Source organism: Suncus etruscus, chromosome 3 (genome assembly GCF_024139225.1).
Source record: "Suncus etruscus isolate mSunEtr1 chromosome 3, mSunEtr1.pri.cur, whole genome shotgun sequence".
NCBI classification, from domain to species: domain Eukaryota; kingdom Metazoa; phylum Chordata; class Mammalia; order Eulipotyphla; family Soricidae; genus Suncus; species Suncus etruscus.
This window is the reverse complement of record NC_064850.1, coordinates 11,568,489-11,588,393: the sequence shown is the minus strand read 5'-3', so window position 1 is coordinate 11,588,393 and position 19,905 is coordinate 11,568,489. Positions and strand designations below refer to the sequence as shown.

The 19,905-nt window shown below is 41.2% G+C and overlaps 1 protein-coding gene and 1 non-coding gene across 2 annotated transcripts; one reads left to right on the top strand and one right to left on the bottom strand.

Moving 5' to 3' along the window:
* Nucleotides 1-1,452: 1,452 nt before the first annotated feature.
* LOC126004706 (U6 spliceosomal RNA) lies at nt 1,453-1,556 on the top strand. Its single transcript, XR_007493969.1, has one exon. It is a non-coding gene; the product is annotated as a U6 spliceosomal RNA (small nuclear RNA).
* Nucleotides 1,557-3,135: 1,579 nt separating this feature from the next.
* EIF2S1 (eukaryotic translation initiation factor 2 subunit alpha) lies at nt 3,136-19,559 on the bottom strand. Its single transcript, XM_049770470.1, has 8 exons — nt 19,479-19,559; nt 16,032-16,273; nt 13,178-13,257; nt 9,340-9,491; nt 6,420-6,526; nt 5,994-6,091; nt 4,803-4,946; nt 3,136-3,668 (listed from the first exon to the last, which is right to left on the bottom strand). The coding sequence occupies exons 2-8, from the start codon at nt 16,270-16,272 to the stop codon at nt 3,543-3,545; spliced, it is 948 nt and encodes a 315-aa protein (XP_049626427.1). The 5' UTR covers nt 16,273; nt 19,479-19,559; the 3' UTR covers nt 3,136-3,542.
* Nucleotides 19,560-19,905: the final 346 nt, after the last annotated feature.

Genomic DNA, 19,905 nt, shown 5'->3' with positions numbered 1-19,905 from the left:
TGCCCAAAAACAAAAACAGAAAAAGAAAAAGAAAGAATATCAACTGAGGCAAGTACCAATAAATTTCATCAGTTAGGTTAAGTAGTGAAAAGTCTGTATCATGCAATATTTTAAGAAACACTTTTATTACTTTCAAGTGTATACAGCGATCTGGCATGCTACTGCCAGCATTTTTGCCAAATACAAGGGCTCAGACTTCCGTTAATGAATAGATAACTTATTTAAGGGGAGTAGATACTTCCAAAGTGCTTAAGTAAAAATCTGTACTTGCAGTCTGGTCTCTCTTAATCTTATCTAGATAGAATACCTGATCTGATTGATCGGGAATTCCAGGCTAATGGAGTCCTATTTAATTCCTTACAAGAGACGGTTTTTCAAAGTACTGTTTTCCATTTGGCATTCCATCAAGGTCTAATGTCCCTGGTATTAGATTCTTTATTGCTTTTTGAGGATCGCATATTTATCGAAGTTAAAACTGCATTTGGTTTGATGGCTTTCTGACTCTAAATTGGCACAGCACTCCACTCTTCAGGACAGCATCGTTTTCATGTGTTTAAAATATTGCTTGAAGTTACATCGGGGAACAACTCTTGCCAAAGTATTATCACTTCACTTTTTTGAAACCCTGAATCAGGACCTGGGGAGTTGACTCTGGTAGAGCATGCACATGTGGCTTGCGTCCAATCTGTGCCACTGTGTGATGGTGGAATCCAGAACCATTTAAACAGCTCTTGAAGTAAAAGTTAAGAATGGCTGAATGTATGGTAGATCAGTGATACCAAGTCTGCTTAGTAGGTTCCTCCAAACATTAAGCATTACTAAACATAGTAACACTATTTTTGAGTATTATCCATATATTGATTTGTCTTGCTATAAAATCTATGAAAAATAGGGCCCGGAGAGATAGCACAGCGGTGTTTGCCTTGCAAGCAACCGATCCAGGACCAAAGGTGGTTGGTTCGAATCCCGATGTCCCATAGGGTCCCCCGAGCCTGCCAGGAGCTATTTCTGAGCAGACAGCTAGAGTAACCCCTGAGCACCGCCGGGTGTGGCCCAAAAACAGAAAAAACAAAAAAAAACACACAAAAAACCTATGAAAAATGAAGTCTTACTTTTTCTTGATTATTTTCAATCAGTATATGTATAAATGAGACTCAAACTAGAACTTATTTTGTTAAGTGGGCTGATAGTTGACCTCAAAAGCAAAATGAGAAGTATAAGCAATCCTTAATTTTTTTTTTTTTTTTTTTTTGGTTTTTAGGTCACACCCGGCAGCGCTCAGGGGTTACTCCTGGCTCTACACTCAGAAATCGCTACTGGTAGGCTCAGGGGACCATATGGGATGCCGAGATTTGAACCACTGGCCTTCTGCATGCGAGGCAAATGCCTTACCTCCATGCTATCTCTCTGGCCCCGAAATCCTTAATTTTTTAATTGATTATGTTGAGGGGAGTGCTCACTTCAGCAGCACATATACTAAAATTGGAATGATAAAGAGATTAGCACGGCCCCTGCGCAAGGATGACACGCAAATTTGTGAAGTGTTCCATATTTTAATACTTTGTAATAAAAATTAAACATGTAAAATAAAAATGTTGAGGGGAGAAATTCAATGCCCATCTATTCGAGTTATTTGGAATCAGAGGTGTGACTTATTCTTTTATCAGGAAGTGATACTAGGATCACAGAGCATATATATGTATATATATATATATATATAAGCTCTGTGTTTTCTCTCCTTCACGTTGTTAGTGAAGTACCTGCTCTTTTACTTGTGAAGTGTCTTAGAGAACTGCTGGGACTGAGCAAAGACTTCATGGGATGAGATCTTCACTACAGTGAAACTGTTTAATAGGAACGGCTTTTTAAGTGTAATGAAACAAAAAAATCAGTTCTCTTGCCTAGATAACATTAATCTATAATGCTTTATATTAAGCTTCATAGACGCTTTTTGACTCCTCATAAAGAACAGCTAAAATATGTGCCAATTTTGAGAACAGCTAATATTTTCTAAATGTTCTCAGCGTGGAATGCTAGTAATAATCAAAGGTCCTTGTGGAAATGCCAGTATCAATCTCTGGATCAGTAAATTGTCAAAAAGACAAACTTTCACAAATGGCAAAAAAACAAAACAAAAAAAAAAAACACTGTATCACCAAAGGGCCAGAGAGAGAGCATGGAGGCAAGGCGTTTGCCTTGCATACAGGACAGTGGTTCAAATCCCAGCATCCTATATGGTCCCCCGAACCTACCAGGAACGATTTCTGAGCGTAGAGCCAGGAGGAACCCAAGCACTGCCGGGTGTGACCCCAAAAAACCAAACCAAACCAAACAAAAAATTGTATCACCGAAATATTTCTTCTAGTCTCTTTAACAAGTGCAATCTAGTTCCGGTTTAACCAGTGTGATGAGTTGGTTTAATCTTCCAAGGAATTAAAGTAAGTGTTCTTAGGAATAATTGGTAAAATATATCTAGTATCTTAACTATATAGAGATTAATATAAAGCAGACCAAAGTAACTGACTTTCTATACCCTTAGTACTACTGCAGCTTCACTTCAAACCATGTGTTTCTCTATGAAATTTATTTATCTTAAATTTAGGCACCTCTAAAAATAGTTCTTAAGAGTTAAAAATGATGGAAACAGAAAAATCATTGTAACTGTGCTCTAATAGATCTGTTCCATTCTAAAGAGCTGAATGTCTCAGGTGGCACCTCATGAATACGGCCATGAAAAAAATAATAGGGCAATGATCAAAACGACAAAATTAAAGCAGCGTCATAAATACACATGCAAAACCTCATCCAGACAACAAACTTTAGCAACTTGAATGAAAAACTCAAGGGAACAGCTTAGCACACCAAAGAGGACCAGTGGGATCTATTTCCCCTCAGACCTCCATCACAGCATCATTCTCAAACAGGTAAAAGGCACACAGCTCATGTCATCTTTAATTATATCCTAAGGCTTTCCCCTCCAGAGTCCTTTCGCTTTCCTTTTGAAAGGATCTGTTGTACAGGATCCTTTCATCACCTGACCTTTGATTTTCCAGGACGGACTATAATGAAAATAAAACTAGGGTCTTAGTATTCATAGTGCTTTTTGACTGGTGACAAGAAGGAAGAAGCCTAAAGTTAAATATCCCAGAAATTTATTTAATGTTTGCTTGTTACATTTTATATATAGAAAGGTTGGGATCATTTTGAGCGCCCCTGGGAATCTCACGGAGGCACCGCACAAGAAAGAAGTGCCAATCTGGACACATAAGAAGTGGAACCACAAGCCCAATTTTCTGCGACTATTCTTAAAGATCTTTCTCAGGTGAAGTTAGGCCTCTCCTTAAGAAATGCTCAGGATGCCTGGGCTGCTGTGTGAAAACAGCTGGCATTGAGGAGGGCACTCATGTTTTGGTCTGTCGAGATATTTAAATACTTGGAGATAGAAAATATTCAACTTTGAAGCTTTCAATACTGGAAAACTTGGAAGTCTAGGAGTAACAGCCAGGAAGAGTGTGTTCCTTAAACTGGTCTGCTTCCCAACATTAGTCTTCAGCTTTGGCTTCCATTTCTTCGGCATCATCGTCTCCATCCACCTCTGCATTCTCTCTCTCGAGCCTCTCCAGCTGCCTTGCAAGTTCGGTCTCATCTGTATCTGTGACCACCTTCGGCTGCACGAGCAAAGAGAGAATTTCAAAGTAAGTGGAAAGTACAAAATTCAACTTCAATGATGTTACTGGCCTACAGCAGATTTCTAGGGATTCTGACAGACCTATTTCCTTTTATGAACATCAGTACACTAAGTTATAGTATGTACGAAATGAAAAACTTCCTGAGAACTAGAAATACAGAAGAAAAGGAGTATGTACTAAGCACTGCTTTGTTTTTTTAGGCTAACACAACAAACATTTGAAAATAATTATAACTTTCAATCCATAATTGATACTTCTTCTTCTTTTTTTTGGTTTTTGGCCATACCCGGCAATGCTCAGGGGTTACTCCTGGCTATCTGCTCAGAAATAGCTCCTGGCAGGCACAAGGGACCATATGGGATGCTGGGATTCGAACCAACCACCTTAAGTCCTGGGTTGGCTGCTTGCAAGGCAAACGCCGCAGTGCTATCTCTCCAGCCCCCATAATTGCTTCTTCTTTCCACAGAAGGAATAATTATGAATATGTATATGTGAAAGAATGAAAACTAGGTTTTATTCCAATTATGATAAAGTGAGAAAATGATTCATCTCAAAAATATGAAGTCAAATTTTAGGTATTCCATATTAAATTCTGATATCCACTATGCTATTGCTCTGGCCCACAAATAGTTCATTTTCATTGTTCATATTTTTTCCCCAGAGGTGGAGAGCAGAGAACCTAACACCAACAATTACCAGTATTATGTAACCACCTTGTGTGAGTTCTTTGTTGACTGGCAGCTCAAAATGCCCTGAACATTGCTGACAGAATATGGCCTTACACCCAAACCAATCAACCAATAAAGCCCACACAGGACAAGACTCAAGGTACCCTGAGTCAATACTGATTTTATGCTTAGCACTATAACCCTAAGTGTATCTCTTCTTAACATGCAATGATTTTCATTTTAGACTGTCATCATTTAGATCTGTGTTTCCCAAAGTGGGCAATACTCCTGCCACTAGAACAATGTAAGGTGAATTGGAAGGTACTTTTAGATGATTCAAAGAAGGCATATTTACAGGGAAGCACAGAGATTTCTTAGCTCTAGATAACTTTATTCTCTTAAAAAAAAAGATGTTTAAACAAGGAAAAAATTGTCTTAATCTCACCTCCATTTGTACGTTGAAAACCCCCCTCTTTTCCTCGATCTTTTCTTTGATAACAGCCATAGCTTGATTGAGAACGGACAGGCCTTCTGTTCTCTCTAGGGTCGTTGTAGTCATCACATACCGAGGAGGAGCTATTAGGTTAATCTAAAGAATAAAGACAAAATTCCACTTGTTAGAGTACCTACAGAAAAAGAACAGATACCTGAGAATTGTCTTGTGTCAGTTTAACAAGCCATCCCAAAATTTAACTCACAATTTTATAAGTTTGCAGTTTGGGGTGTATTACCTTTTTGGCAGTACCAGAGAACAAATTCAGGGCCAAACATTCTTGGTCCTTGGGAGCAGCTTATTTATGTAACCCAGTAGTCAACTGCACTACAATACTGAATATGAAGAATTATGACTTGTAGATGCATCTCTAATGACTAAGTAGTTCCAGTCATAAAAAAAAAAAATCCTGGAGCTGGAGAGATAGCACAGTGGGTAGGGTGTTTGCTTTGCAACCAGACAACCCAGGTTTGATCCCTGAGCACTGCCAGGTGTGGCCCCAAAACAAAACAAAACTTTAACATTCTAATTAGTCATAAACTAAATCAATAGAAGAAATTTAATCAACTATATGAGTAACAACCATCCAGTTAATTTTAATCACCAATAAAAGGCAAACTAGACTACTGTATGTGTGAATATGAGAGAAGTCACTGATCTTTCCAAGATTCTAATCGCTATCAATACAGTAACTTTATTGGAAGGAGGTTTAGCATCATGTACCACCCTGGTATTAAATGCCAATAGAAATCTTGGGCCCGGAGAGATAGCACAGCGGCGTTTGCCTTGCAAGCAGCCGATCCAGGACCAAAGGTGGTTGGTTCGAATCCCGGTGTCCCATATGGTCCCCCCGTACCTGCCAGGAGCTATTTCTGAGTAGACAGCCAGGAGTAACCCCTGAGCATCGCCGGGTGCGGCCCAAAAACCAAAAAAAAAAAAAAAAAAAAAAAAAACAAAAAAAAAAAAAAAAACAAAAAAACTCTAGCTACTGTGACAGTACCAGTAGCTACAATAAAAATGCACTTATGTAATTAAAAACACCCCCTAGAAATATCAACCAGAGTAGCTTTTTATCCTGTCACTACACAAAATCGTAAAATAAACTTGATTTTGTTTAGGTAGATATTAACACTGAACACTCACCTTGATGGGCATGGTTTCTGTAGAGCAATTCAAACCTGCTCTAAGGGCTTCTTTGACAGCGTCAATGCCTTCATAACCATAACAAGCCACTTCAATATCTAAAATGACAAGAATTCAAAAGCTTAAAACTGAGAAACAGAAAGGCTGAATAGAAACCAGAGGCTTGCTCTCCAACCTGTGTTCTCCCTTCAATGCATACTTCTCCCTTTACTCTCACCTCACAGCTTTTAAAGTTTCAACAGAAATCAAAAACTATCTTGAGTCACAAAAAAAATGCACCAATACAAACACCTTTAAAAACATGCTAAGATTTACTAAACTCATCATCGTTACCAGTGTGAATATGAATTCAATGATTCAACAGGAGAATCAGACAAATCCAGATTTGAATATAGCAATATATTTCAAATAAAAAAAATCATTTACCTGCTCGAATTTTGACAGCTTGTGGGGTCAAACGCCTATTAATATTGTTAATGAGTACTTCCCGTTCATCTTCATTTAAATCTAAACTATCCAAAATAGATGGGTCTCTAAAAAAAAAAAAAGCCCCAAAAGGTAAATATTATTTTACTGACAACTATAATACCACAGTATATATTTACAGAGCACAAAATTATTGTTAAGAGAATCACAGTTCAAATCTCAGTTGTGCACTTACATGTCATTGGGCCTGTTTAGACCTGTTTCCAAGTGTGTCAAATAAAGGACAAAACAGTATATAGCACCTAAGAATGTGGTGAGATACAATCAAAAAGAGGCATGGAAAGGCAAGAAACCTTGGCTTTTTTATTTTTGTTTTGGGGACACCCTATGATGCTAGAGCACCACTCCTAGACTTTTTCATTCAGGAATTATTTCTGATGGTGCTCAGGGGACTATAATGGGATGCCAGAGACTGAACCCAGGTCAGAGGCATTGAACTCAGATTGGCCTTGTGTAAGGTAAGTGCTCTACACAAGACGGCTCTAGCCCTGGTAAAAAGAACGCAGGATAACATTTTTATTCAGCTCATTCTACCTATAAAGTGGCAAGAAGACAAAGCTAAAGAAAGTGGACAACAAAATCAGCAAATTTCATAGAAGAAATGGCAGAAAACCATTCTGACAAGGTATTAAACACTCACCAATACCATGAAAACAAAGATACCACTTAATAGTCTACCAGTTTGGCACAGAAAAAAAAAATCAGATATATACTAGTATTGGGGATGAAGAGACAAAGAAATACTCAAAATTTGATAAAGGGAATAAAAAGTACAGCAACACTGAATATACCAAAAATGACAAAAGTTTTTTTTTTTTCATTTTAGGCTTCATTTGTTGGTGCTCATGGCTTACTCCTGATTCTATGCTCAGGAATCACTCCTGGTTTTGCTTGGCGTATTGAACCAGAGTCAGTCATATGCAAGGTCAAGCACCTTACCTCCTATACTACCATTTTACTTGGCATAACTAAGTATGCACATATAATAACCAATACTTGAATAATTCAGTTCCTATGAATATTTCTTTTTTTTAAGGGTTGATGGCTTTTTTTTATTTATTTATTTATTTATTTATTTATTTATTTATTTTTGGTTTTGGGGCCACACCTGGCGTTGCTCAGGGGTTACTCCTGGCTGTCTGCTCAGAAGTAGCTCCAGGCAGGCACGGGGGACCATATGGGACACCGGGATTTGAACCAACCACCTTTGGTCCTGGATCGGCTGCTTGCAAGGCAAACACCACTGTGCTATCTCTCCGGGCCCAGTTCCTTTGAATATTTCTTAAAAACTTCCTAATGTGTCAAAAAAAAGTGGCCAGAGAGATAGCAATGGAGGTAGGGCATTTGCCTTGCATGCAGAAGGACGGAAGTTCGAATCCCGGCATCCATATGGTCTCTCGAGCCTGCCAGGAGCTATTTCTGAGTGTAGAGCCAGAAGTAACCGCTGAGTGCCGCCAGGTATGACTCAAAAAGACCCCCCAACACTCCCCAAAAAGACAAAAACTTCCTAATGTGGGACAATAGGCTCAAAGGCTTGGAACACTTACTCTGCATGCAGGAACCCTATGTTGGCACTACAACACCAGGGTGTATGGACCAAAACCACCCTTTTCCTCGGCCCTAACCCAGCCTTATGTGTCAGAGATGTTACAATCTTCCTCATGGCATTGTTTGAAAAATGTTTGGCAAAGGGTGCAAAGGAATTATTTAAATCTCTCTTAATAGTGAAACAGATGTTCATACAAAGAAATACTTAGAAATTCACATGAAGTTTAAGGATTCAAGCGAGGAAAAGAAAAGCATGGAAGAGGTATATCCCTGAGCAACAGCTGGGCACGGGTGCTAAGATTAATTCAAAGAAATTATAGATAAATATATATATAAATATAGAAATAATGAGAAGTGAGGAGAGAAGTAATTGCTGATAGTGGAATGGGGAGAGAGAGAATGTGCAGAGAGAAAAAATATGGACAGTATAGGAAGCCCAGTTCATGTTGCAAAGCAGGTGTGTCCTATAAGCACCAAGCAGTCTGCAAGTACAGAGAATGAACCCTGATCCATCACTGCGTGTTAACATAAGGAAAAATGGGGCAAAACATTCACGATATTGGTAATGAAATTGGGGAAATGATGCATCATGGTCTGTCAATGTGGAATAAGAGAAAAGGCAAGAAAGGATAGAGAAGCAGAAGAAAATGAAGGAGTAGAGTTAGATCCTCAATAGAGTAAGGAATGATAATTACACAGGAACTGAAAGCACAGGAGACTGCCAAGAGAACAGAAAAGTATGAATTAAAGAAGCTTCTGAAGGTGACATTAAGACTCAGGGTAAAGAAAAATATGAGGTAACAGTTTTAGACAGGAAATCTGCATTGATCCTAGAGTTATGTAGGGCAATAATGAGAAGAGGAGCGTGTAGATAGTAGGGTGAGATGAGCCACAAGGCCTCTGAGACTGATTATAGCATACAAAGTTAGATAGGCTTGGACACAAATTTTATAGATGTATACATGCATCATGGGCCTGTCTTTCTTGTTTTTGAGTCACACTGAACAGTGCTCAGTGGTTACTGTGGAACGATGCCTGGGGACCATGTGGTCCAGATCTTTAGCTGTATTCTGTGACTCTTTGGAGGCCTTTCACACAGAAATAAATGTAAGTTTTGCAGGAGTTGGCGATAATAGCTCAATGGTAAAATGCACGACCTGTATGCAAAAGACCTGCAAAAGACCGAGCTTAATCTCTGACCGCAAATAAAATAAGCAAACTTGGAAGAGGCTCATTAAAAGCAGATTCTCAATCTGTATCTAGACCCAACATCTGGGGCGGCAAGGAAGAAGCAAAGCCAAAGCATTCTTACGAGACAGCGTGCTTAAAGGCGTCGTAGGCACCATAGCCAGGCCTCTTGTACTTGTCATCGAAGACCCAGGCAGTTCTCTGGAACAGGCTTTCCAGCTGCTCATCCTTGGTGTATTCCAACACCTCAGCAACATGACGAAGAATGCTATACACCTACAGACACAAAGAAGAGCTCAAAATTTCAAAAATAAGGGTTTTATTTTATGAAAATAGGGATTCTTATATTTTAGCACACCCTTGGTTACTTTGACTCCAATCCCAAAACGAAGCATCCCTTTAAACCACATTCTTTCTCCACAAAGGAACACATGCTTTGCTATACAATTAAACTGGGTAAAACAAGTAGGAATGAGGGAGAACTTAGTGCCTTATGATTCAGACCAAGTAAGTACTGTCTCAAATTAACCTTTTTTGTTTCCTCAACTATAAAAAGGGAAGATACTGGTGTATCATTACTTCAGAGCTTTTTAAAGGAATACACACACACACACACACACACACACACACACACACGTGTACTATAAACTGTATACAAGCCTCATTATATAAAATATGTTATTACCATTCTGTATTGGAGAATGAATTTGTTTTTGAGTCACACCCATGGTGCTCTCAAGGCTCACCCCTGGCTGGGTTCAGGGAACCACATGTAGTGCTGGGGACTAAAAGTTGGTTGAATGCAAGGCAAGCACCTTATTCACTTTACTCTTTCTCTCTCTCTGTCCCTTAACTTGATTTGACATCATTCAATATTTGCTTTGCTATCGTTTTTGTTATACTCCCAATTCTACCCACTACTAGTCATTTCTATAAATCCCTAAAAATAGAAAGGGCTTAAAGAGAATATAAGGAGATCTTTCTGTTAATTAAACAAAAATCTTGAGGTAGGAAGGGCAGCACCACTGGCTATTCCATGCTACCATCTTATCCTGGTAAATTCTACCAACATACGCATCTTAAAACAGCCTAGAGCAGGGGTCTCAAACTCAATTTACCTGGGGGCCGCAGGAGGCAAAGTCAGGGTGAGGCAGGGCCGCATAAAGGAACTGTTTGGGGTATGTGAATGTTTAATGCGATTTTTTCTTACTAATGCGATTTTTATACTGCGATATTTGAAGGCCGACCATGGGCCACAAAATGTTGTACGGAGGGCCGTGAGTTTGAGACCCCTGGCCTAGAGGAACTAAACAAAATTCCGAGTACCTTTTGTATCTCTGGTCTGAACTGTGTTTTTTCATATCTGGATTCTCAAAGTTAGTGGAACTTTTACCTTTTGTTTTGTTTTGTTTTTGAGTCACTCTCAGTAGTGCACAGAAATCACTCCTGGTGGGCTTGGGTGACCTTATGGGGTGCTGGGGATCAAACCCAGGTTGGCTGCATCTAAGGCTAAGAGTCCTAACTACTGAAATATTACTCCAGCTCTGATATCCTATATTCTAAAAAGCAACTAAGTGATGTCAATGCTGTTGGCCCAGACTACGAACTGAAAGATGAGGTTCTAGCACTCATTAAACGGGTTTTAGGGGCTAGAGATAAAATACAGCCGGTAAGATGCTTGCTCTGCATGCAGGGAGCACAGGTTCTATCCTTAGTACCCCATGTGGTCCTTGGCCCTGAGCACCACAAGGAGCAGTCCCTGCGTATAGAGCCAGGAGTAAGCCTTAATGCAAGTACCCACCAGTATTTTAGTGAGAACAATTTCAAATAGCAACAAACAGACCAGTATATAATGAGCAGTAATCGAAAGCTTTTAGATGTTTTTAGATGGCTTTAAATAATATTTTCATTTAAACATTTTTATGTTTTTGTTTTCTTGGCACTTTATATTGAGGATAAGAAAACATGTCATGAATGAAATAAGACACACAAAGAACAAAAACAGTTTAACAGCGCAACTAAGAAAGAAGAATCTAATAGATGAAGAATGGATACAACAGGCTGGAGTGCAGGTTTCTGACGTGGGAGGCCCCAGGTTCAATCCCGATTGCACAGAACCCTGAGCATGGAAGGTAGCAACAACCAGCATACTGACTGCGTGGTCCAAAATACAAAACAAAGAACCAAGCATCTGGGAAATTAAGGATAAACAAACCAGAAAATTGAAAAAGACAGAAGGGGCCGCAGAGATAGCATGGAGGTAGGGCATTTGCTTTGCATGCAGAAAGAAGGATGGAGGATGGTGGTTCTAATCCCGGCATCTCATATGGTTCCCTGTGTCTGCCAGGAACGATTTCTGAGCATAGAGCCAGGAGCACTGAGCACTGAGCACAGGAGCACTGAGCACTGTTGGGTGTGACCCAAAACCCAACCCCCCCAAAAAAAAGACAATAAGAAAGAAGATGAAGAAATGGTTATTCTTGAGGTACCATTAAAGCTTACTATGAAAAAGTGAGTTGAAAATTACAGCAAAAATAATAAAAGAAAAGAATTTTAACATAGTATATAGAAGGAAATACAGGTGTTGATTTGCTATATATATATATATATATATATATATATATATATATAATACATATATATATCCCTATATTCAGACACTTTACAAACTCCTGATTATTTTTCAATATCCATCACTTGATTGTCACTATAATCCTTATCCCAGAAGATGGTTAAAAGTCAAGAACTACATGGAGTGGCCAGAGAGTTAAGTACGGAAGATGAGGCGCAGGCACTAGCTTGCTGCCACTCTCAGAACCACAGGCCTCTGACCACTGTGGGACATAGCCCTCGGGACTCTCAAGCACAGCCAGGGTGACCCAGGCAATCCTCCTGAGTCTCTTGAATGCTGTTTGGGAGACATGCCCCACCCCTGAAATAAAGGGGAAACACATGGAAGAAAAGTGAAATCAGATGTAACTCACGGGACCAAGTACAGGGCCTTCATGTGCAAAACCCCAGGATTATCCCATGCACAATGTGTCCTATTCCTAGCCCCCTGCTGGCCATCCAAGAACTACATGTATGTCAAGCCAAATCAACTGAAATGACCCATTGCTCATTTAACATAAATTAGTTTAATGACTGATACCCAATACTTGATGACATAAAACCCTAAGCAATGCTTTAGCACCTTGAGATAAGCTTTATAGGGCCCAGGGAGAGCTTAGTAGGAGAGTTTAGCACTGCAGTTTGTTTCTGGCATTTCCCTCTCCAAGGACCCCCCCCCCCCACTTGTGCCAATGATGATCTATTTGGGAACCCTAGCACCAGAACAGAAATGGGGGTGGTAAGTGTGGAACAGATCTCCCTTCCCTCCTCACTCCATGGCAGCCAACAGCAACAGAGGTGGTGGAATGAGCCAGAGTAGTGGTGTAAGCGGTAGGGTGTTTGCCTTGCATGTGCTGACCTAGGATGGGCCACAGTTTGATCCCCCGGTGTCCCATATGGTCCCCGAAGCCAGGAGCGATTTCTGAGTGCATAGCCAGGAGTAACCCCTGAGTATCAGCAGGTGTGGTCACAAACCAAAAAGAACCCCAAAACCCAACCAACCAAACAAATAATAAAAAACAAAGGAGGAAATCAAGATACCAGTTAGATTATTTTTTGTTTTGGGGCCACACCTGGTGGTACTCAGGGCTCACGCCTAGTAGGGTTTGCAGAACTGTATGGGGTGCTGGGGAGAGAGCCCAGACCAGCCACATGAAAGAGCCCTGCTTGCTATACTATCACACTGGCCGCCGAGTCATATTCTTGTAATTAAGTCTTTAAATTATTTTTCTTCGTAATACAATTGGGAATAGGGAAGATAGAATCACAAAAAAAGCAATGCATCCTCCACCACCGATTATTAACCGTATGCAAAATCAGAGTAATTTGACTAAAAAAAAAAATCTACTTACAGTTTTGGATTTGGTGAATTTATCTTCACATTTTATTGCTTCCTCTGGAGAAACTCTTCTTTTTGACAAGTCAATATATCCTGTATGAGAAAATTTTGAAAAGAAATTTATTGCGGTGACAGCAAACCACTGTAACAGATTTTCATAAAAAGACTGCCTGGCTGACATAACTACAAAATACTACATAAGTAACAGAGGAAGAGACTTGTGTTTTCAGAAATGCAGTTATCACCATGTCTATGTATATTCTCTTTTGCTTAGCTGGCTGAGTATTTCCAAGAATGGTACTTAGGCCCTTTGAGCAATGCTTGTGAACCTTTGTACCCCAATAGAAATAAGACTGCAAGTTGTTTCCTGTCTAGATTTTTTTCTCTTGTGGGATCCCTGCAGGACAACCTGCATACTAATACGTCAAGGGTCTGCCCGAGTTTTGAGCACAACTTATACATAAATTTAGGGGTTCACGCTTTTATTTTTTTAAAGCCAGTCAGACTGAGCAGTGCGGGGGAATATACTAACCTTTGTGATACTAACGTTATTAAGTTCTGATAAACCACTGCCACCAGACCAGCAGGTTCACGTCCTTTAGTTACTTTTTTCCAATTCCTCTCACTACTTTCGTTTGCTGTGGTTGACCAGGACTCCCAGATCTTGTTTTCAAGCTATTTAGTCTGCAGAGTTCTATTGAGATTCAGGCTGCTCTGCTTGAAGTTTTCTGTTGACTTAAAATGCTGGTCTGCTTTTGGCATTATAGAGATGCTCCTACACCCAGGATTTATGCTGAAAGATTTCTTGACCATCTGATCTTCTAGTATCAGAAATGGGTCCCCTTTATTTGACAGCCCTTTTATTGTCCATTTTCCTGTATCTTACTCTAAAGAGATTTTCTTATGAGAATGTTCAGATTTAGTCTGTATGGCTGTGACATAGTCAATTTCCCATGATTTGGACTGTTTTTTCCTGGTTTTGAATTGATTCTACAATGATGCCATGAAAACCCCCCCTCCTTTTTTTTTTTTTTTACACTTATCTATTGTATTTGTGCTAACAGGAAAATATATATGATAAAACATCTTGTTAGGTCTTAATGGAGCAGATTTAAGACTAAGGCAAAGTCTCTGTAACATAACAATTGCAGTAAGAACTATAAGTCAGTCATATAAAAATATCTGGAATAAATAATGTGCTAATTAATAGTTACTAATTTTTTTTTGAGGAGGAATGGACCCACATCCAATGGTGCTCAGAAATAACTCTTGGCAGACTTGGGGGACCATATGGGATGCCATAGCTTGGTTGGCTACGCACAAGACAAAATGCCCTATCTGTTGTGCTACTGCTACAGTCCTGTAGTCACTATTTTTTTTTTTTTTTTTGTGGTTTTTGGGTCACACCCGGCAGTGCTCAAGGGTTATTCCTGGCTCCAGGCTCAGAAATTGCTCCTGGCAGGCACGGGGGACCATATGGGACGCCGGGATTCAAACCGATGACCTCCTGCATGAAAGGCAAACGCCCTACCTCCATGCTATCTCTCCAGCCCCCTGTAGTCACTATTAAAGAATAATATATCTCAAGGTATTTTTTTTTAGTTATCTAAGATTATAATCAGAATGAAGAACTCAGTTTAGTGTAAATTTAATCACCTACAACTTGGTGGAGACATGAATTCAATGAAGGCGAAGAATTCACCTTTAAGTCTGATGGTTATGACTTACCTAAAACTAACTGATAATAAATCTTAGTGAGATGGTCAAAACTCAGTATCTTAATGATGTCAAGTCAGTCAATACTTAACTGTATTACAAACTATGTTTAGGAAAAAATGTATCCAGAGATAAAGATTTACATGTGGCCTAGAACCATAGGATGGGGGTAGGGGCATATAAACTCTTCCAGAAAGACACATGACACAAGTTTCTCTTTCTCTCTTTTTTTTTTTTTTGGTTTTTGGGCCACACCCGGTAACGCTCAGGGGTTACTCCTGGCTATGCGCTCAGAAGTCGCTCCTGGCTTGGGGGACCATATGGGACGCCGGGGGATCGAACCGCGGTCCGTCCAAGGCTAGCGCAGGCAAGGCAGGCACCTTACCTTTAGTGCCACCGCCCGGCCCAAGTTTCTCTTTCTTAAAAATTTCTGGGTTAGGTTTTTGAGTCATAACCTGCAATGCTCAAAGCTTACTCCTGGCACTACAACTCAGGGATCACTCCTGGCAGAGTTGGGGACCTTAAGAGGCACTGGGTATCAAAACCGGCTGGGTGCATGGAAGGGAAGTGCTCTGCTTACTGTTCTAATTCTCTGGGCCTTGTAACGATTTTTAAGTGTAAAATTAGACAATCAATTTAATGAAACAGTGGAGGGGTGGACAGATAGCACAGCGGTAGGGCTGTGCGGCTGATCCAGGAAGGACTCCCAGCATTCTATATGGTCCCCCGAGCCTGCCAGGGGCGACTTCTGAGTGTAGAGCCAGGAAAAAACCCTGAGCACCGCTGGATGTGACCCAACAACCAATCAATTAAGTTTAAAAAAAACTAGAATTCGGGCCCGGAGAGATAGCACAGCGGCGTTTGCCTTGCAAGCAGCCGATCCAGGACCTAAGGTGGTTGGTTCGAATCCCGGTGTCTCATATGGTCCCCCGTGCCTGCCAGGAGCTATTTCTGAGCAGACAGCCAGGAGTAACCCCTGAGCACTGCCGGGTGTGGCCCAAAAGAAACCAACCCCCCCCCCCAAAAAAAAACCCCTAGAATTCATTTAATTATTTTTAACTGAACGGGGCAATTATAAACTATTTGGGATATTTTAAACTATTTAAACTATTTTAATCTAGACATATTTGTTTTTCAGGTATTTTTCTTACCTTTTTCTTTGTCCACTCTAATGACCACCACACATTCGTTCCTGCCAATTCGGATCAGTTTGTTTATAGAACGAATACGCCTCCTTGACAACTCACTAAGAAGAATCATGCCCTCGATGTTATTGTATTCCAGCAGGCTGACATAGGCCCCCATTTCGGCAATGGATCTTACGTTCACCATCACAACATCTTCCACTTCAGGAAATTTGTGTTGATAAAATCTACAACTTAAACTCGGCATTCTGCAATTAGATAAAAGAACAAGTTTTCAGTAAAAGTCAATAAAGAAATGATAGCCTATATTTCTACATCTTCTTTTAAAAAAAAGGTTGGTCTTCTCACCTTTTAAACTTAATTTCTACCAGAAAACAGATAATTAATTTCCACTTTGTTCTACCTTTTTCAAGGCTTACATAATTCTCTGCCACAGTTTTAGAGGAATCATAAAATATAATGACCATCTATAAAGCATGCTGAGACATAAAGATTAAAGGTAGACCTGAAGAGTAAAATATTATTTTAATGCCACTTTAGAAAATAACAAATGATGGGAAGCATCACTATTATTAATACCTATCAGCAAAACTCTAGGTTAAATATTTTTCTGAGCTATCTAAAGGCTAAATATTCTAGCATACATAGTGTTTCCCAAAGAGGGTGAAACTGGCCCACCACTGGTGGGGTGGGGCTTACAACAGTTCTGGGGCAAGCGGGATGGGTGCTTTCAGTTGTTATTTTAAGAAAAGTAGACTGTCAGGGCTGTGCTGATTTATTTTCTCTAAAAGGGAGACTATAAGTCAAATAAGTCTGGGAGTCTGATATAAAGAAAGAATGTCTTGATTAAATAAAACTGTAACCAACGTAACAAATGGCAAACCTGACTATTTATTATGATAAAAATGACAGTATTACAAATTAAAGACAAAAATTAAAATTTGGTTATTAAACAAAACTGAAATATACCTCCTTCAATTAAATCTGAATTTAATTTAATCACAAGATTTAGCTCTTCTATTCACCCATCACTCTCCCTAGTGTTCTGGAGATCTGCTTTCTAGATTTGAACTATAAAGTTCAAGTTTCCCATAACTCTCAAAACATTTAAAACCACTGTTACCCACCAACCTACTTTTAGTACTAAAATCCTCCTTATGATCCCTTATGATCATATCATGATAAGTATTTATTTTCTTCATATTGTTGTTACTTGGGGGTGAACACAGCAGTGTCCAGGGACCCTGTAGCTCTGAGAACTTAACTGGACCTCTAGCATGCAAAATGTGAGCTCAGTCTATTGAGTTTTCTCTTTGACAAGAGTGTACTATTTTTTGTTTTGAGCTTAGGGATCACTCCTGGTGGGGCTCAAGACATACTATGTGGGGTGCCAGGGATTGAACCCAAGCGCTGTGTATAAGGTAAGTACCCTACCTTATGTACTATAGCTCCATCTCAAAAGTGTATTTTGTAAAAGAAAGCTCTAATTACTGTTATCAATTTTTATGTTTGTAACTTTCTTAAGAAAACTACCTCTGCTCCCATGCTGCTTAAAAATCGATTGTTGGGGCTGTGATGATAGCTCTACTGCACACAGGATGCCCAGATTGAATACCTAGAATCCTAAAGTATTACCAACTGTGGCCTTCAATTAAAACATAAATAAGAAAATAAAACTGTCGCTGCTCCTATAGGTATCTACCTTTTCAGTGATTTTTTTCCTAGACATCTGTTTTCGACAGGGTACTAAATGATCTGGCCCCTGCCTATCACTTCCTTCCTAGGTCTTCCCACGTAGATGAAGAAACTAAAGCAAAGGTTAAGCAACTTACTGTCATGTTGTGTTAACAGTGCAAGATTCGCAGTTTGAGGGTGTGAAGTGTGTAGCCAACAAGCTATCTTTGCCTTTAAATATACTGATAAGCAGACAATCAAAAACATCTTAACCAAGAAACTACATGATCACTCATTTTAATGCTGGCTGGAGCACATACTCCTGATTAGAGTGAACTTTTAGTACCACCTATCTTATTTAGCAGAATAAAATCATTTTCAAAGTAGAGAAACAGGGATATATCAAATCAAGGGAAGCAAATATTCAATTGCCAACTTGACTCAGTAAGAAACAGCTGTGCTGATTGTTTCATCATATTATTGTTTTCAGAGGGTTTTGTTCTAGGCTAGGGCATCAACTGGCTGTGCTCAGAGATCATTCCTGGTGGGGTTAGGGAAGGCCCAATGCAACATCAGGGACTGAACCCAGGCTGGCTGCATGCAAGACAAGCTCCTTCCCTAACTTACAACCTTCTGGTCCTGGTTGTTTCATTTTACTTAAATTTTGATTTTTGAGCCGCACCCCAGCGGCACTCAGGTTTGACTGGCTGGCTGACCTGTGGGCGGAACCATATGGGATGCTGCGGATTGAACCTGGTCTGCTGCCTGCAAGACAAATAAATGGTCTATCTATCTGCTGTGCTATCACTCTGGTCCCTGGTTATTTTATTTTAAACAGGGCCTTTTCTTCCCTATTATTTTCTTTTTATAAAAAAAATGACTGCCACCAGAGCGGTGGCACAAGCGATAGGGAGTTTGCCTTGCACACACTAACTTAGGACGGACCACGGTTCGATCCCTGGCGTCCCATATGGTCCCCCAAGCCAGAAGTAACCCGAGAATCACCGGCCGTGACCCAAAAACCACTGTTTCCAACCCCAGCTCCCCTTTTGGCTTTTGGGCCATGGGCTGCCAGGTGGCTTAGGGATCACTCAAGACAGACTTGGGGCACCATACGTTGTGTCTGGGATGAAGTCAGGGACAGATGCACGAGCAAAAGCCCAACTACGGGCCCAGTGCTGTTTCTTTAATGAAAATTAAAGTACCCTCAAATTTTGGGAGTGGGTGGGATATTAAAATAAAGAGTCCTCAGGCTGCACTCAAACCGACCAGCGGGCCAGTGTTGGAGTCCCCCAGTGCCCCTCTTGCCACGGGTGCCGAATGACAGCAGACACACCACACCGGGTGGGGGTCTCTCTCCAGGGCCAAGCGGAGTGGGGAGTGGGCAGCTCCACCCACGGACCCGCACAGCCCGAGGGCTGGAGGAAGGCCCACCACTTCCATCCATCCATCCATTCATTCATTCATTCCAGGACGTCAAGGGTCAATGTAGCCACCGTGGCCCACCCAAAACCAGGTCCTCGGAGTGTCCGATCTGGTCAGATCTGGGTAGATCCGGTCAGATCTAGTTCGATCTGGTCAGATCTGGTCCGATCTGGGCAGAATAAAAAGAGAAAGATGAGGTTAGAGTAGACTGAGGGAAGGAAGGGAGGAAGGAGCCAGGGGATGGCGGCGGGCGGGCCTACCCCGCGCTCCACCTTCCTGCACGCCACCCGAGCCCCATCCCCGGAGAAGCCGAACCTGGCGACTAGTCAGTCAGTCAGTCAGCCAGCCAGCCACCTGAGGTCACTGCGAAGAGCCGCTCCGCGCTCTCCACTCCCAACACCAGCCTCGAGCCTCCCGCGCCAGTCCTCCCAACGTGCTCGCTCTCTCCTCTGCTCCCCGCTCCGCTCGACCCCCACTGCGCATGCGGCACCGCCACGCCACTACGCAAGCGCCGAAACTAGCGGCCGCTCTGCCTCGCGAACCATAGAGCGTAGGTCCTCCGAGAACCTCCTTGCCCACCCCCAAGCTTCGGCCCGCCACGAGGTGGCGCTGTGAGCGGCGACTCCCAGCGCAAGAAAAGAGGACGTGTTCTCGTCGCTACTTCCGGCTCGCGTGAGCCGGCGTGCCCACGCGCAGAGCCTCCTGGGAAATGGGCTGGGAGGGAGGCGCGGAAACGAAGGGGGCGGGGCCGTAGGGTGGTGCGCGCGCATGCCTGGACATC